We start from the raw sequence: 16287 nt of genomic DNA, 5'->3' as shown, positions 1-16287 counted from the left end.
ACATAACGGGACTACTTGCTGTTGAAAGCTAGGCTGTTTACAGGTGTTCCAGCCTAATACTTGTACAGAGGAGTCATGTAAGATTTATGGTTAACCCTCCCACTCTAATCGTTTAAGATGTAGTGCTTTTAAACTTTTTTTCAGATCAGTGACTCCTTTGAAAATAGCTCGGATTTCTCCTCAGGAAAAGATATACATAGGGGCTACCTGCAGAAATTTACATATTGTTTCAGGGATTCAGTCTCCCTGAACCGCAGGCGTGAACATGATGTTAAGAACTCTTGGCTTAGGCTTGATATTGTAAAGTAGAAAGAGCATAGGCTGCAGAGTCAGTTTGTTGATATCCGGTCTTCATTGCAAGAGTTTGTGCAGAATACATAATCTCTCTGTTTCTCAATTTCTTCATCTGTAAAATGGAGGAAAGTATATCCAATAGTGTGTGCTACTTTGCAGGCTCTTTATTTTTAATGTACCATGACCAATGTCCAGTAGCCTTTTGAAGACAAAACACTGATGAGCTCTGATGAGGGAAAGTGACATGTTCTATAAAAGGATAAAACAGTATAGCACTTAAAAGAAAAAACCTCTTTGAAGCAGAATGAGACTTTTTTTTTAAGCTTATTTCTACAGGCAGTCCTCACTTTAAATATCAGCAACAGGGAACTTGTCCATTTTATTCTTCCAAGATTTCTTTAATCCCTAGTTACATAAAGCCCTGTACTTTAGCCTTAGTTCTGCCTTAAAGGCAAATAATATGGATTCGTCTGGGTGGAGGGTGAATGGTGGGGTTGGAATATCTTCCCTCTGAGTTACCAAGTCTCACTTAGTTGTCTCAGCTCTTCAGTGCCTCTGTGGTTAGTGAAATGGTGAATTAGGATGGTTTTTCCCCTGAAAGACCCTTGTACAGTAGCAATCAGCATAACTCTCAGGTAACAAAGGGTGGGCCTTTGAGGTCCTGGGGGAAATCTGCATTCTTATTCAGTCATGGTGTTGTATAACTAAACGGAAAGAAGATCTGATCACCTCTGGGATGGGAACCCTCCCCACATAGAGAAATTTGGATGGAGAGAAGGATGAGACAGGTTTAAGCCAGGCTGCACCTAAAGCAGTCTGTGTGTTCTCAGTTCTTTATATCTGATGTTGGTTAATAGAACCACAACCTTAATCATTTAGTGTTTTAGTTCCCACACCTTTTCCAGATTGATAGCTTTCCAAGAAAATGTTTCCTTAGCTACACCCACTAGTAATTTTGTATGTTTTCAGCTATCGTAGCTGCTAAAAAAGAACATAATAAAACATTAAAAGATATTTTAATAATATATAATATTTTAATAGTCTAAGGGATTGACTCCAGGACAAGTGGTTTCTCGTAATGGCAGCACTTTTAACTCCAAAAGATTTTGCTTCCTCTCAAACCTTGATTCTGTCACAAGGTTACAGGTGTCATTTTCCCAAATGCCCGTTTCTCACATGGGCCTGCTGTTTACCTTCCCCACGGGGTGTGAGAATTCCTGCATCATGTGGGGCTTGAGGTTTATTTAAGAAGTAGTACAGAATAGTAGAAAGAATGGTGATTTTGGAGTCTCATAGATACACAGTCGAAGAGTCCTGTGAGGAGGATGGATCGATGGGGTAGGAAAAGTACCTGTAGCCTTTGAATACTATTTTGTTCAAAGAACTCAGAACGTTTTGCTTAGACAGAAAACCTGACGACTTGAAAAGGTGCAGCCATCTCGCCTGCTTCTCACGGTCTAATGCCTGTGAGGCCCAGCGCCTTTCTCTGCAGAGCTGAGGGAATGCGTGGAGGGGTGCTTCCAGCATACAAGCAGACAGTAAACAGGACTTCAGACATTTTCTCCTACCTTCTCCGTGGGAAGCTGGGCCCACAGAGAGATTTTGCCAGTTTAACACGGTTAAACAGGAAAACTAACCAGCCAACATATGGCCTATGAAATAACACTACAGCATAAAGGAAATGGAAAAGTATCATGAATATTCAGATGGAAGACTCTAATTTTCTTTAAGAAACCAAAGAAAAATTTAGAAGAGGTTTGCCATTTGTCCTTTAAAAGATTGAAGAAGTCAGACCTATTATAAAATAGGAAGGAAGGAAGGAAGGAGAAGGAAGCAACAGGAGAAAAATAAGTTTAATGATTTTGGTCAGTCAGGGTCACCCAGAGTATCAGAATCAGTAGGAAAATAGGTATTAAGATTTGTTTCAGGGAATGGCTTGCACAATGGTGGGGGCTGGCTAAGCAAGTCCAAAATTTGTAGGGTAGGAGTGGAAGAGAAAATCACGGGCAAGCTCAAACCCACCAGCATGAGCCAAAGCTGTCATCCTCAGACAGGAAGGGGAAATCCTGAGCTGGATGGCACTCCACGAGCACAGCCTGACACTGTCCTCCTCGGGCAGGATTTCTTCTCTCTCCAGGGGAAATCTCAGCCCTGCTTTTAAAGCCTTCCAACTGATTCTGTTAGGCCTACCCAGATTAGCCAGGATAATCTTCCTTATTACATCAACTGATTAGGCACTTTAATTACTGCAAAAAAGCCATCACAGTGAGGGCAAAGATGGAAGGGAGTTGGCTTAAATGATACAAGGACATCCAGAATCCCAGAGCATAATTAAATTCAAACTGGGGATAAAGGACCCAATTGACATCATAGGAAATGCAGTTAGTGACCTGAAAAACAAAGTTGAGTAGCTCTCACAATACAGAGGGAAAACACAAAGATCACAAGAGAGAAAAAAACAGAGTAAAGAGGTTGATTCTAAGTTGTAGGTGCTCTGGATTTTAAACTGAGACAAAAGGAACAAAAGCAATGATGCAAGGTATGTTAGGTAAGAGAAATTATTTTTGGAGGAAAACCTGAGAAGGTACTTTTTTTTTTTTTTTTTGCGGTACGTGGACCTCTCACTGCTGTAGCCTCTCCCGTTGCGGAGCACAGGCTCCAGACGCGCAGGCTCAGTGGCCATGGCCCACGGGCCCAGCCGCTCCGCGGCATGTGGGATCCTCCCGGACCAGGGCACGAACCCATGTCCCCTGCATCGGCAGGCGGACCCCCAACCACCGCGCCACCAGGGAAGCCCCAAGAAGGTACTTTTTAAACTACAACATTAGAATGCTTGCATGATTGATTTTTACAAAAAGAAACGGGGTGGAGTAATGGAAAGGGTATGGTTTCTAGACCCAAGACAAGAATTTTCAAATCTTGATGATTTTTGCTGTGAGTAAGTAATTAACCTGTCTTCATCTGCAAAATGAGGATAACGAGACCTCACAGGGTTATTGTGAGAGTGATAAAAGTGAATACAAACAGTTTAGCCCAGTGCGCGGCACTTAGTCTTCACCAGATATTACTTTTCTTATTATCTGTTGATTGCAGAGAGGGGGTGACCTAAAAGCACATGTGGCACCTGCTGCTAAGGACGTTAGGATGAGATTTGGGAGCCTGCAGGTGCTGGAATTGGGGTGCCACCTTGGAGCAGGTGTATGGCCTTGTTATTGGAACTCTACTCTTTTTTTTTTCCCCCCACCAAGAATGTGAGATCTTTTTTCTTTTTAATTTTACTTATTTTTTTATACAGCAGGTTCTTATTAGTTATCTGTTTTATACATATTAGTGTATACATGTCAATCCCAATCTCCCAATTCGTCCCACCACCACCACCACCACCACCCGCCACCCACACTTTCCCCTCTTGGTGTTGGAACTCTACTCTTGAAGGCTGAGCTGACTCAGCAAGTAGGGGATGAGAAAGGGCGGGGGTGTAGAGGAAACTACTTTAAGGAGGTGTCAGGTAGTGAGACCGGACTTAGCTAGTCTCTGAAAAATCACCTGGTTCCTGGGCAGTACCTTATTAGCTTTTTTGTATTTGATAAGGATGTCCAAGTGCCTGTGAACAACTGTAAGGCACAAGTTAGATGGTGATATTTGATCTTTTCTGAAGGTTCTTTCTGTCCTTTTGTCTGGCCTGGCCGCCTGCTCTGAGTTGTTGATTATTAAAATTTGTACCTACACGTGCAGTGGTTTCTTCTGTAGTGTTGATGTCTTTCCAGCCTGTGCCTGTGCTGAACATCATGTAAATCCTGAATTAGTCAGTGTGCAGAGTTCTATAGGGAAAGTGTAAAATATGAAAGATAGTTTTTGCTTCCAAGGAAATTTACCCCGGCAGTAAGGAGACAAGACTAAGGCACATGTGATGTTAGAAGACAGTGCAGTTCATGTAAAACTGCAGGGTCAAAGATGCCTTCATTCTTACCGTGCTGCTCACGTACAGAAGCATTGGGGACTTCAGTGTAAGGAGAAAACACTGGGGTCCAAGAAGTCTGAGAATGCTCAGTGAGGAAGTTGAGACCTGCGGGAAGCCACGGAGAATGAGCGATGTTAGCTCAGCCGAGGAGATGAAAGCAAGCACAACTGCAGGGCACCATTCCCGTTTCCAGACCCTGAGTGGTGGTCCCTGTGGTTGAGTAAGCCAGCATCGTGGGCTGTGTACTGAAGCCCTGGGGTAGCTGTAGCTCCCGCCTTAACAGGTTGGGCACAAGAGGATGCCCTAGGCACAGAGAATGTTGCCAGGGAACCTAGAATGTGATTGGAAGTTGGGAGGGACAGAGAAGTGGGGTGGGGACGGAAGGAACCCAGCGATTATTCAATGAGTGCCTGCTACAGGCCATCATCGACTAGCATGTCACCTACCCCCCGATTTGTTACTGCAGCCATGGGAGTGAGGTGGTGGTACCCCACTCTAGGGATGAAGAGAATGAAGCTCAGAGAACTGAAATGGATTATGCCCAGTCACATGATGGTAAATGCCAAATTTGAACCCAGATTTGTCTCACTCCAAAGCCCTTCCTCATTCTGCCACTTTCTTTTTTAAAAAATAAATTTATTTATTTATGGCTGCGTTGGGTCTTCGCTGCTACGCATGGGCACCTCTCTAGTTGTGGCGAGCGGGGGCTACTCTTCACCACGGTGCGCGGGCCTTTCACCGCCGTGGCTTCTCCTGTTGTGGAGCATGGGCTCTAGGCATGCGGGCTTCAGCACCTGTGGCCCACGGTCTCCAGAGCACAGGCTCAGTAGTTGTGGCGCACGGGCTTAGTTGCTCCGCGGTATGCGGGATCTTCCCGGATTAGGGCTCGAACCTGTGTCCCTTGCATCGGCAGGCGGATTCTCAACCACTGCGCCACCAGAGAAGCCCCCTTTGCCACTTTCAAAGTGACTCTGTACCAAGAAGGGACCTTGACTTCACCTCAGGTGAAATAGACACATATTTTTCTTTCTGAAGGTGTTAGCATGTCATCTCGGAGTTAGTCTTTCTTATGCCTGGAGATGCATTTCTTTCTTTCATTAAGCAACCAACCAAAAAAGCTGGCTGTGCCAACAATTTGATTTGCCCTTAATGTGGGAGAATAAAAAGACCTGTGTGTACTTAACAAGCAGAACCTGTTTTTAGTGTTTAACTAGCCAACTGCTCTCTGGGTGTTACTTTTTTTTTAAAGTAATTATACCCTTTTTGATATACCCGTCTAAGCCCCAATAACTATTCCCCTTGGATCCCGATCCCCATGTTATGAGGCTGCATTCACTTCTTTCTTTCTTTTTCTTTTCAGGAAAAGAACATATGTGTAGTACAGTCACCCTTAAAATCTGCCTGTATAAATTTGTTGAACAGATGCATTAAATCAGAATATAGAAATGGATTCTCTTTTGTAGGATTGTCTCCTATTGGAGATTTTGCTGCTTATATTTTTTCTAGCTTCATTTTGTCTTTGAGAGCTGATTCTACTCTGCCACAAGAAAATTGTTCATGTTGTATGTTGTGGCTTAACTTGAGGATCTTAGGTGCTTGGAGGCAGTGGTGTTTACCTGAACCATCTCTTTGTTTGTTTACTTTGGGTTTTCACATCCTCCTCACTGATTTTCATTTTCTCCCCCATCTACAGATGGTGGCCCCCGAGAGACATTGATGCATTTTGCTGCGCGGCTGGGGCTGCTGAGGTTGACGTGGTTCCTGTTGCAGAAGCCAGGTGGCCGCGGAGCTCTCAGCATCCACAACCAAGAAGGAGCGACCCCTGTGAGCTTGGCCTTGGAGCGGGGTTATCACAAGCTGCACAGGCTTCTAACTGAGTAAGTGCTCCTTCTTCCCACTTCCTTCTTCTCACCACCAGCCCCACCCCCGATTCATAGCAGCCCTGCCCCCCTGGCATCTGCAGCCTTCGCCAGGAACTAAAACCTCAGCTCTGTGCCTTGCCTTTCTCTGGAGGTTTATAAGCTTGGTCCCGCTCACGACTTCATTGTCTGAGAGTAACACAAGTAAGTCATATTCCCATCTTTTTTCTCTCCTCTGTTTCCCTGCCCTTACTGCTTCATGCCTCTTAAATTTTACTGAAAACTCAGAATAAGTCTGGTCTGTAGGGGTAGCACTCCATTACCAAGGTATCCAGTTTTTCCCAGTTTAGTACAGAGGAAACGTTTTTTCTGTACCATATACTTTTCTTTCTGGTATGTCTTCAAGATTTGAAAGAGTTAACTAGAAATACTTTAATAATTGCTTATGGAAAGTATGCTGAACACTGAGTTTTGGTTTGAATGTAATTTCTATAAATAAAATCGAGAGCAGTGGTCTCTTCATATGAGTAGCAGTAAAAAGCCACTGAGCTGTCCTGGAAACGTGCAGTAGGAAATCCTGTCTATGTGTTTGTGGGTTCAATTGTTATACATTCTGACTCTTTAGAGAGTCCTTTGACGGAAGGTTGTTAGTCAAAACATTAGAAGAGTTCTTTTTTCTTTTTTCTTGAATAAATAGAAAAATAAATGCATTATGACAGCCAACACTTTTCATTGGAATATTATAAAAGGCAGAAAATTTCAAGTATAGTTTCTCTTGTTTAATGATTTTTTATTGCTTTATGGTCATCATTATCTTTTCCACCACATAATCTAAACAAGAATCAATCCCATTGGATCTGTGTTATTTTTTGAAGGATCCTTGAAAATTAAGTCAGTATTCCCAAATTCTCAGACATTTTGCCCATGTTAGACTTAATTTAGTTGCATTTTATTTTTTTTTACCATTTTAAGCTGTTGTGTGAGGGGTTATCTGGAAGGGCCAAGAAGAGATCGCAGAGTGTAATGGTACTTAGTGTTATATAAATAGGGGTTTTTTGTTTGTTTGTTTTTCTTTGTCTGCCATGCTTATAACTTCCCCAGTCAAGCCAGACAGAAGGTTCTTTGCAGGAAGCTTTCTGATGGGTGCTATAGATACAATGACGGCAGGAGGGGCACACCTCATCTCAGATGAGCTTTGGATACTTGAGCTCTCCTAGGACAGTATTTCAGAGAGTGATATGTTCCATTCCTTCGTACTTCCCATCTGGCCAGTGATTTGATTCCTTCTGCTTGTTTGCCTCATGGCCTTAGGAAGACAGGCCTCTTCCCAGAAGTTGAAACAATTATCTTAGTATAACTATCGTGAAGTTCAAGTGCAGTTTCTCTAAATTCAATCTTAGAGCTCAGAGGTTTTGCTGGGAAGCAGAGTTGGTTAAGGATTGCCATCCAAATGGGGAAATAGTGATTACAACAGCTTCATTATATGCTGGGCGAGGATGTCACAAGACTATTCTTACAGCACAGCTTTAAGGAAACTAGAGTGTGTTTGTTCTTGGAGAATAGTTTTTGGCTTGCTTTATAGTGCTACCTCTGTTACATGTTGGAGAGCAACTTAGCTCCTTCTGAAGGGGAATGGGTAAGGGAAAGCCAACTTGAGAAGTCTTCGAATAGAGGACTGTAGTAGGAGAGTAGAAGCACCTTGCTGCAGATCTAGCTCTGAACTTAGATTCTTCTGGCTGTTATTGTTCTGCAACCTAGAAAAAAATGCTGAGTTATAATTAACAATTTTAAAAAAGATCGGGTGGTGATTTTCCTAAATCCTTCATTCTAACTGTGATGTCAGTAGACTTTGCTAGAATTTCAACCATGAAATCAGGAAAGATCATCTTTAACAGATGAGGAAACTGAGTGGGTTAGAATGACAAAGTGGCAGGGCCAGAAACAGAAGCCACATCTCCTAACAGGCTGTCCAGAGCACCTTCCACCCCTAGGAGTCAAATAACCCAAGAGTAGACTTCATGGGATCTGCATCCTTTGAAATTACAGGTAAAAGTTTATGCACGTGTGTTTCTGAATAAAGAGTTTGTTTTGTGAAATTCACAAGGAGATTTGTGGAAAGTTAAGAGTTGCTCCACTACATGCTGATATCTTTCTAGTAGTTCACTAAAATCTTTAGACTTGGGTGTTCTTACCCCTTCCCCCTTTCAAATTGAAAATTTTCATATAGGCCTGTCTCTTATCCTCTCTTTTCAGTTAATACGAAATTGAAGTATATACACTTTACATTTATTAATAGAAGTATATAGACTTTACATTTATTCCAGCCCTAACTGAAGTATCAAGTTTATTTTACTCCTTTTATACCTCTCCCAAAATAAATTTGTTGTTTTAATTCTTTGCTGCTTACTCTGGTTTTATTGAGGGGGGGAAAGAGAGGTCATTGTGCTTATTAGGGCCCAAGTTATTTTTGTGTTTGTGTGCCTAAGGCTTATTTAGATATTCCATTTTGATAAACTGAGTCATTTCTATGTGAAAATTGATTCTCCTGTGCTTAGAAGAAGCAGCTTTCTCTAAATAAGACTCATGTCTTTAGGGAACTCTATTTAGGACATTTTTGGCAGTTCCCCTTTTCTGTAACCCAAAACTGTTAACTTTCACTTCGTTCAGTGACAGGGAAGAGAGAGATTTTGTTGACTTATAGCTCTTTTGCTTTAGCTTGTATTTTGATTTACATTATGAATATGGATGCATTTGTGATCTGAAAATTCACCTTAAACACAAATGTTACGAGTTTTGCCTGAGAAATCTTAGTCCTGGAGGAGTACCCAGAACACCTACATCTACTTCTGCTCTTACGTAGTTGCACAGTCATCTGCCACATTTTGAAGAGGAGTTGGTTGAACACCCTGCCCAAGGTCCCTTAATTAGCGATGGGCAGAGTAGGGAGAGAACCCGAGTCTTCAGGCTCTTAGTTTAGGATGCTAGGAAGTGATGATATTAGATGAGTTTTGCATTGGAGCCATCTAACAAGAGAATGTTAGAGCCAGATGCTGCCTGATATCTCGCTCATATATGACAAATAAGAAATCTTAGGACCTGGGTCACTCATTAGAGCTGAGATTGAGAGGCAGTTCCTGGTAATGGCAAAGTGTGCAAACTTTGGAGTCAAGCATAAGCTTGCCTTTCAGCTCTGCCATTTTTAGCTGTATTACTTTGGTCACGTTGGGTAAACTTTCCTGTCTAAGCTTCAATGTCTTCATCTGATTTTTTTTTAAAAAAGGATAATAATGTCTACTTCCTAGAATGATAACTAAGGGCTGGGTGTGTACAATGTAAAAAAATCAGGGTTTATTTGTCACGCAGATTATGGTTATTTCCTGGAGCAAATGTAGGGGTTATAAATATTGCAGCTTAAAGAAAGACGGTATAGTACGGTGGAATTGCTTAGGGACGAAAAACTTAATTAAAATCTAAGTTTCCTCACTTAGTAGAATGTGTGACTCACAAAAAGTCACCTACCCACTCTGAGTCTCATGTTTCTCATTCCTTATGGATAGTATATCTAGTCTGTTGACATCATCAGGTCGTTAGACCCAAGTGAGATTTGTGCAGATACCTTGTTAAACTCTAAGGGGCTCTATGTGAAAGTTTCCTATGTAGTCATAAAATCAGTGAAATGATAGTTCACTGATCAGTGAAACTCATATTCCCATTGATTGATCTGGTTACACTATCTTTATTTATTTATTATTTTTTGAGGTACGCAGGCCTCTTGCTGTTGTGGCCTCTCCCGTTGCAGAGCACAGGCTCCGGACGCGCAGGCTCAGCAGCCATGGCTCACGGGCCCAGCCGCTCCGCGGCATGTGGAATCTTCCCGGACCGGGGCACGAACCCGCGTCCCCTGCATCGGCAGGTGGACTCTCAACCACTGTGCCACCAGGAAAGCCCTGGTTACACTATCTTTTTTTGTAATGTTTATTGTAGTTCTCAGTGAATTACAGTTAGTAGAAAGGTTGGGAGAATTGTAGTGAGGCAGGCTAGTTTTGACTCCATGGTCTGCCTCTTATGGAGCAATGTGATCTTGGGTGATCCACTTAACCTCCTCAGTGCCTTGTTTGTAACATGGGAAGAATAAGAGGACTATCTTCAGGGGGTTGCTCTGAGAAATGAACAAAAGAATGCATAACATTTCAGTGAGAGAGGGGCATAAACCAGTGACTGACATAAATGTTATCTATTATTGCTCTTAATTTTCCTTTCCTTCTAGGCCTGTATCAATTTTTCATACATTAAGAAAGTATGGACACAGTCTTGAAGTATTTTCAGGCAGCATTTGGACATCCCTATTTAATAAGAGTTTGCAATTATTCCCTTGTGTAATAGATAACACTTAAAAAAATTAGTTTGGCTCTCTGATATATGCTGTGATGTTGATGGAACTAGGAACTCTAGATTGGTAAGGAATCATTTACAATGCTGTTACCCTTACAGGAAGAGTATATCTTTGAAGAATTTCAACTCTCTAGTGTTGACATAAAAGTGTGAAAATATTTTATTTGCCCTAAGAGTGAGTTTAAAAGTATTTGTCCTCGGGCTTCCCTGGTGGCGCAGTGGTTGAGAATCTGCCTGCCAATGCAGGGGACACAGGTTCGAGCCCTGGTCTGGGAAGATCCCACATGCCGCGGAGCAACTGGGCCCGTGAACAACAATTACTGAGCCTGCGCGTCTGGAGCCTGTGCTCCGCAACAAGAGAGGCTGCGATAGTGAGAGGCCCACATACCGCGATGAAGAGTGGCCCCCTCTTGCCACAACTAGAGAAAGCCTTCGCACAGAAACGAAGACCCAACACAGTCAAAAATAAATAAATAAATAAATAAATAATTCACGACATGTCAATATTTAATTTAAAAAAAAGTATTTGTCCTCATACTTCATCTCATTTTCAGTATCAGTTCAACAAATCTTTATTTGTTGAATGCCTACAGAGCACTAGAAGTCATGGTTGGTACATTACACATAATGTTTCATTTTAACCTTATTACAACCTTTTGAAATACGTATTATCTGTTCTATAGATGAAATATGGAGGCTCAGAGAATTAAAGTAACTAGCCAAGGCTTTATAGAGATGGTAGAGCTACTAGTACACACACATCTGTGGAATTCCAAGACCCATATTCTTCCGTCTACAAAAATTTGACAGAAGGAAAGAGACTTGGGAAAAGGCCCCTGGGATACTGGATGAACAGCACTTCATTAGGAAAGGGTAATAGGCTTTCCATTTAGTCCTAGCCTCTACTTTCCTGAGGAGAACAAGATCCTCACTAAAATCTTTACATTTGTATTACCCATCATATGGTTTTAAAACTATTTTTGGTTACCCTTAGGCTGTCTTTTTACATTTTGATTCTCCCAATAGCCTAATGAGAGGGTCGGTGGCATTATCCCTGTTTTATAATCAGGGAAACTGAGACCAGAGAGGTAAAGTGAGTTGCCCAACATCACAAGGCTACAAACCAGGCTCAGGCTCAGAGTCCAGTGAACGATCTGCTTAGGTTGAGATGACCCGTGTGCATATGCAGAGCACAGACCCAGCCTGGCGAACACTAGGCTCTCAGTCAGTGGTTTATTACTGTAGCATGCAGTATTGGCCCCTCTCAGTCTGTGTCTGTAGTTCCCAAGTCCTTCTTTTGACACATTTGCACTTGAAACCTGGGTCAGGGTCAGGTGGTAGAGTAGCTAGTACTCAAGTGTACGTATTTCACAATGGAACCGAGTCCTGTTGAGCAAGATGTTCTGTTAACATAGTGGCTGCCTTTTTAGGGTTCTCTTCAGGTACTAGACAGGTGAGTCCTCAGTAGCCCAATCTGGTGTAAAACAAGTTTGGAGCCTTTGCTTTTGCTTAGGAGGGGAAAGGATGAAACAAATGTACAAACTTAATCTTCAGAATAATGGCCAGAGAAAAAATTCTTTCTTTTTTTTTTTTTTTTTTTTTTTACTTTACATTTCTCCCGCCTAAGTCCTACCCATCTATCCATCCATTTATCCGTTCACTCATCCTCCTTTCTCATTGTAAGATGTGGATCTTTGTGTTTTGGTAAAGATAAGGTGGTAGGACTAAGTGGAAACTAGAAAGAGGAGGAAGGGCAGTAACAGTTACTGAATGTTGATTACCTGCTGCATTGGTGCTTTACATGTGTTCTTATTTAAAACCTCTCCAGAAACGTCTAAGACATAGTTAATAACAGTCAGTATTTTTCTACAGATGAGAAAATAGACCCAGAGAGGCTAGATTGCCCAAGGCCATATAGTTAGTAAGTTGCCATTATTCACAAGCCTGTCGTTTGTTTGTTTTTTTTTCTGGTTCTCGGACTGCTCACCGCTGCGGCCTCTCCCTTCGAGGAGCACAGGCTCCAGATGCGCAGGCCCAGCGGCCACGGCTCACGGGATCCTCCTGGACCGGGGCAAGAACCCGCACCCCCTGCATCGGCAGGCGGACCCTCAACCACTGCGCCACCAGGGAAGCCCCGTTTGGTTGTTTTTAAACTCTTTTAATAGAATTTTGTGAGGAGGCATGTTTGGTAACATTGTCAGACTTATAACCAACTAATTTAATTACAGTGATTCATAGATCTGACTTACAGTGACTTTTTTCCCCCCCTTTTTTGGTAAATTTCTCACTGACGCATTTTAAGAATTTTGACATTTCATAGTTTTTTTAAAGCAACTACTAATCTCAGGATTGCCCTATCTGGCAACCTGCTGGAAAATTGCAAAATGTACTTTCTGAGGATAATGTTTGTATGTATTTAACAATTACGCTAGTTACCATTTATTGTATTTGTGTTAGGCATTTTGTGCAAATTCTCACATTTTCTCCTCTCCCAGACCCTTTGTGGGTGGGCATATTATCTTCAGATCACAAGGTGATCACCATAGCTGGTAAGTTACGGAGCAGTAATTTGAACCAGGTTGCAAATCCAAAACCCCATGGCCTTTTACACTGTCTTGGGCTTTCTAAGAAGATGCGTGGGTATTGGAAGTTGGTTGGAATAACAAAGCCATTTCATATGTCTTGTGGTTCCTACCGTACACTTCTTTTTTCTCCCTGCTGTATGCGCGCAAAATGGCCCCAGCCTGTTTGTTCTTGGTGTAACATTTAGGCCTCAGAGGTTTTCTTCAGAGTCATGAAGTTACACAGCTTAACCTGTGGTAACAAATTCTCTATGGCAACAGCATGTGATTTTTGAAAGTATTTCTGACTTCACTACAGACCCAGGTGGAAGTAAACGTGAACCTGGAGTATAGGACTTGATAGGTGTATGTGAGAAAAATGAAGGATCAGTTGGCACCTTCTACCCTTGGCACCTTCTAAAAAATACAAACCTTTAGTATATTACACATTATTTGATCAATTTTGTAATTTCCTTCAAGGCATACCAATAGAAAGAATGACTTGAAATTTTTACCTGCATTTATTATTAACAAAAATAAAAATGATTTTTAAGCAAGGAAAAAAATAAGGGTTGTTGAATAAACATTTTGGCTAAAATCAATATGTGACCAAAGCTGAATATCACCAGTGTAGAATGAAGTTGTGTCGTACAGGAATAAATATGGAATAGTATAAAATGTAATTCTGTATGTTTATTAAGATTTAATAGTCTTATTTTAAAAGTTTTATAGTGGAAGAACAATAATTTCTCAGCATTACCAGCTTCTAGATTGCTCTCGATTCATGAACAGCACACTCTGTTGGAGCATTAGTACCTCTAAGCAGGTGGGTGATAGAGATTATAATTCAGGGGAGTTTTTCCAGAAATTTTTTTTTCAGAATTTTCCAGAATTTTGTACTTAGGATTCTTGATTTATTGAATCTCAAAGGTACTTGAGCTGCTGAACTTGTTTAACATTGTAAAACAATCATTTTGACAAGGTTTTGTTCAAATGTTTAGTGTCCATATACACTTATAACTACATACTATGCCATTTTATATAAAGAACTTGAGCATCCACAGATTTAGGTATACGTGGGGGGTCTTGGAACAAATCCCCTGCGGATACTGAGGCACGGCTGTATGTTGTTATATCCTTGAAGTATTTGGTTAGCAAAACCAAAACATATTTGAGGTACCTCATTTTTTTCTAATACATTTCTTCATACATTTATATCTGGATTGAGGATGATTTGTCTTAGTTGTTATACATAGTTTTGGCCATTTCTCCTTGTAAATTTGGAGGTGGCAGTGTTGACATTCTGCTTTTAATTTTTTTTCTTTTAAGATATGACTAATTTACAAATAGAATTTTCCCTTGAAGGACACTTGGCTTAAATGGAAAGAGATATGTACAACTTAAAACATTTATTCTAGTGAATGTTTATTTAATGTTATGAATGAGTTAACAAAAAGTTAATCAGAATTAGGGTTTTTTTAATATAATATAATATCTATAATTCTGTAATTCTTCCTTCTGTCATTTAAATTGTTATAAACAGTTGTGGCTCAGAAAAGGTAAAATGATCTTCGTAAAGTTATCTAGCCATTGCACTCTCTTAATATTTATATTAACTGTCAATCTATTTCTCTATTAATTTAATCATTTGAAACACTCTTGTATTGTGCATAGCATTAACAGCTTTCACAAACACTAATTATTGTGGTGTTTTACTCTTATAGTAAATACACATTTATGCTTTAAGTGGTCATTAGAATTTTTGTGTCAAAAGCAGATAAGGAGATGTGCACTTTAAATTAGGTACTTGATCGTTGATCACATACATGTTTGGTAGGCATTCAACTGTTTGGCCTTTAAAATGGCAAAGCTGGACTTCCCTGGTGGTCCAGTGGTTAAGAATCCGCCTTCCAATGCAGGGGACGTGGGTTCAGTCCCTGGTTGGGGAACTAAGATCCCACATGCCGGGCATCTAAGCCCATGCACCACAACTAGAGAGTCCACACAGCCAAAAATAAAAATTAAAAAAAATGGCAGAGCTGAACTTGAGTGCATCCCTATTGCTTGTCATCTGTGAGCCTTTGTTTCCTCATCTGTAAAATGGGAAATGATAGCATGAACCTCATAGGTCTGTTAGGATTAAATGAGAACATGCTTATAAAGTTGTTAGGAGCTTTAGCATGTCCCTTTATTTGGAGAGCTAGGAATGAAGAGTCATTGGAAAGTCACTCAGCTTTACATGAATATGACATCTCTTTGTACCACCATCTAGTTTCTGATGTATTTTTTCCTGGTCAGACTCACCCATATAGTCACAATTTATTGAGCACTTTGGGAGAGCCAAACGTTATGCTGGTAACACTTTACATTCGAGGTCATTTGACCTCACAGCAAACCTAGTCACTCCCACTTTACAGATGAGGAAATTGAGCTGCAGAGAAATTTGGGTAAGTAGTCCAAGATCCCACAGGGTTAACGTCAGAGTAAGGAGTCAAACCAAGTCTGTCCAACTTTCCAGCTTGTGTTCTAACCATTGCGTTATAAAACTTTTGTTTTAAATTATTTAACAGCATAGAATTTGTACCAAATTGCTGATGCACAGTAGTTGTTCAAATTATGTGTTCTTTTTCCTTTGCGCTCTTCCCATTCTAGCTGTTAAGGGCAGAGTGGCAGTACTATGTCAAAAAGGAAGAAGGGAGGACAAAAACAGTATCAGTGCCAAAATTTCTAGTGAATCTGCATGTTTGTGAATGCATAACTGGTCTAGCAGTGAGTTCCCTACACACCTAAGGTAGTAGCCTCCTATTCATTTTGAGGTGGATCGGTGATTCCCCTCCCCCTCCCTCCCCCTCCCTCCCCCTCCCTCCCCCTCCCTCCCCCTCCCTCCCCCTTTTCTGGCATTTAGCCTCTCCCACTCCATCTCAGTGGAGCTGTGGTTGATTCTGTAGGACTCCTTGAGGTTTGGCACTGTTAGGGTGATGTGGTTTCATCAACGATATTGCTGTAACCCTCAAATAAGGAACTAGATGCTGCAGTTCCTGTCAGAAGTAGACTGAGCAAAACATGCCTGCTGGGTTTCCTCTGCTGTTAAAGCCAGGACCCAAATAGGATGGGCTTGCGATACTCGTGGTGCTTGGGCAGCCATAAGTGAGTATCAGCTTCCAAACTGTTGCATTGTTGACCTTCATTGTTTATTCTCTGCCATTTGATCTGGCTTTTT

General features: G+C 41.3%; 1 protein-coding gene across 1 annotated transcript in view; it reads left to right on the top strand.

Annotated features, from left to right (window-relative positions):
- Positions 1–16287, top strand: part of AKAP13 (A-kinase anchoring protein 13) — a 332091-nt gene that overhangs the window by 144951 nt on the left and 170853 nt on the right. Inside the window, 1 exon segment of the mRNA XM_032623794.1 lies at positions 5949–6132. Coding sequence (XP_032479685.1) covers positions 5949–6132 — 184 coding nt within the window.

This window comes from Phocoena sinus, chromosome 2 (assembly GCF_008692025.1).
Source record: "Phocoena sinus isolate mPhoSin1 chromosome 2, mPhoSin1.pri, whole genome shotgun sequence".
NCBI lineage: Eukaryota > Metazoa > Chordata > Mammalia > Artiodactyla > Phocoenidae > Phocoena > Phocoena sinus.
Note: the sequence above shows the minus strand (reverse complement) of the source record. Positions and strands in the feature narration are given on the sequence as shown.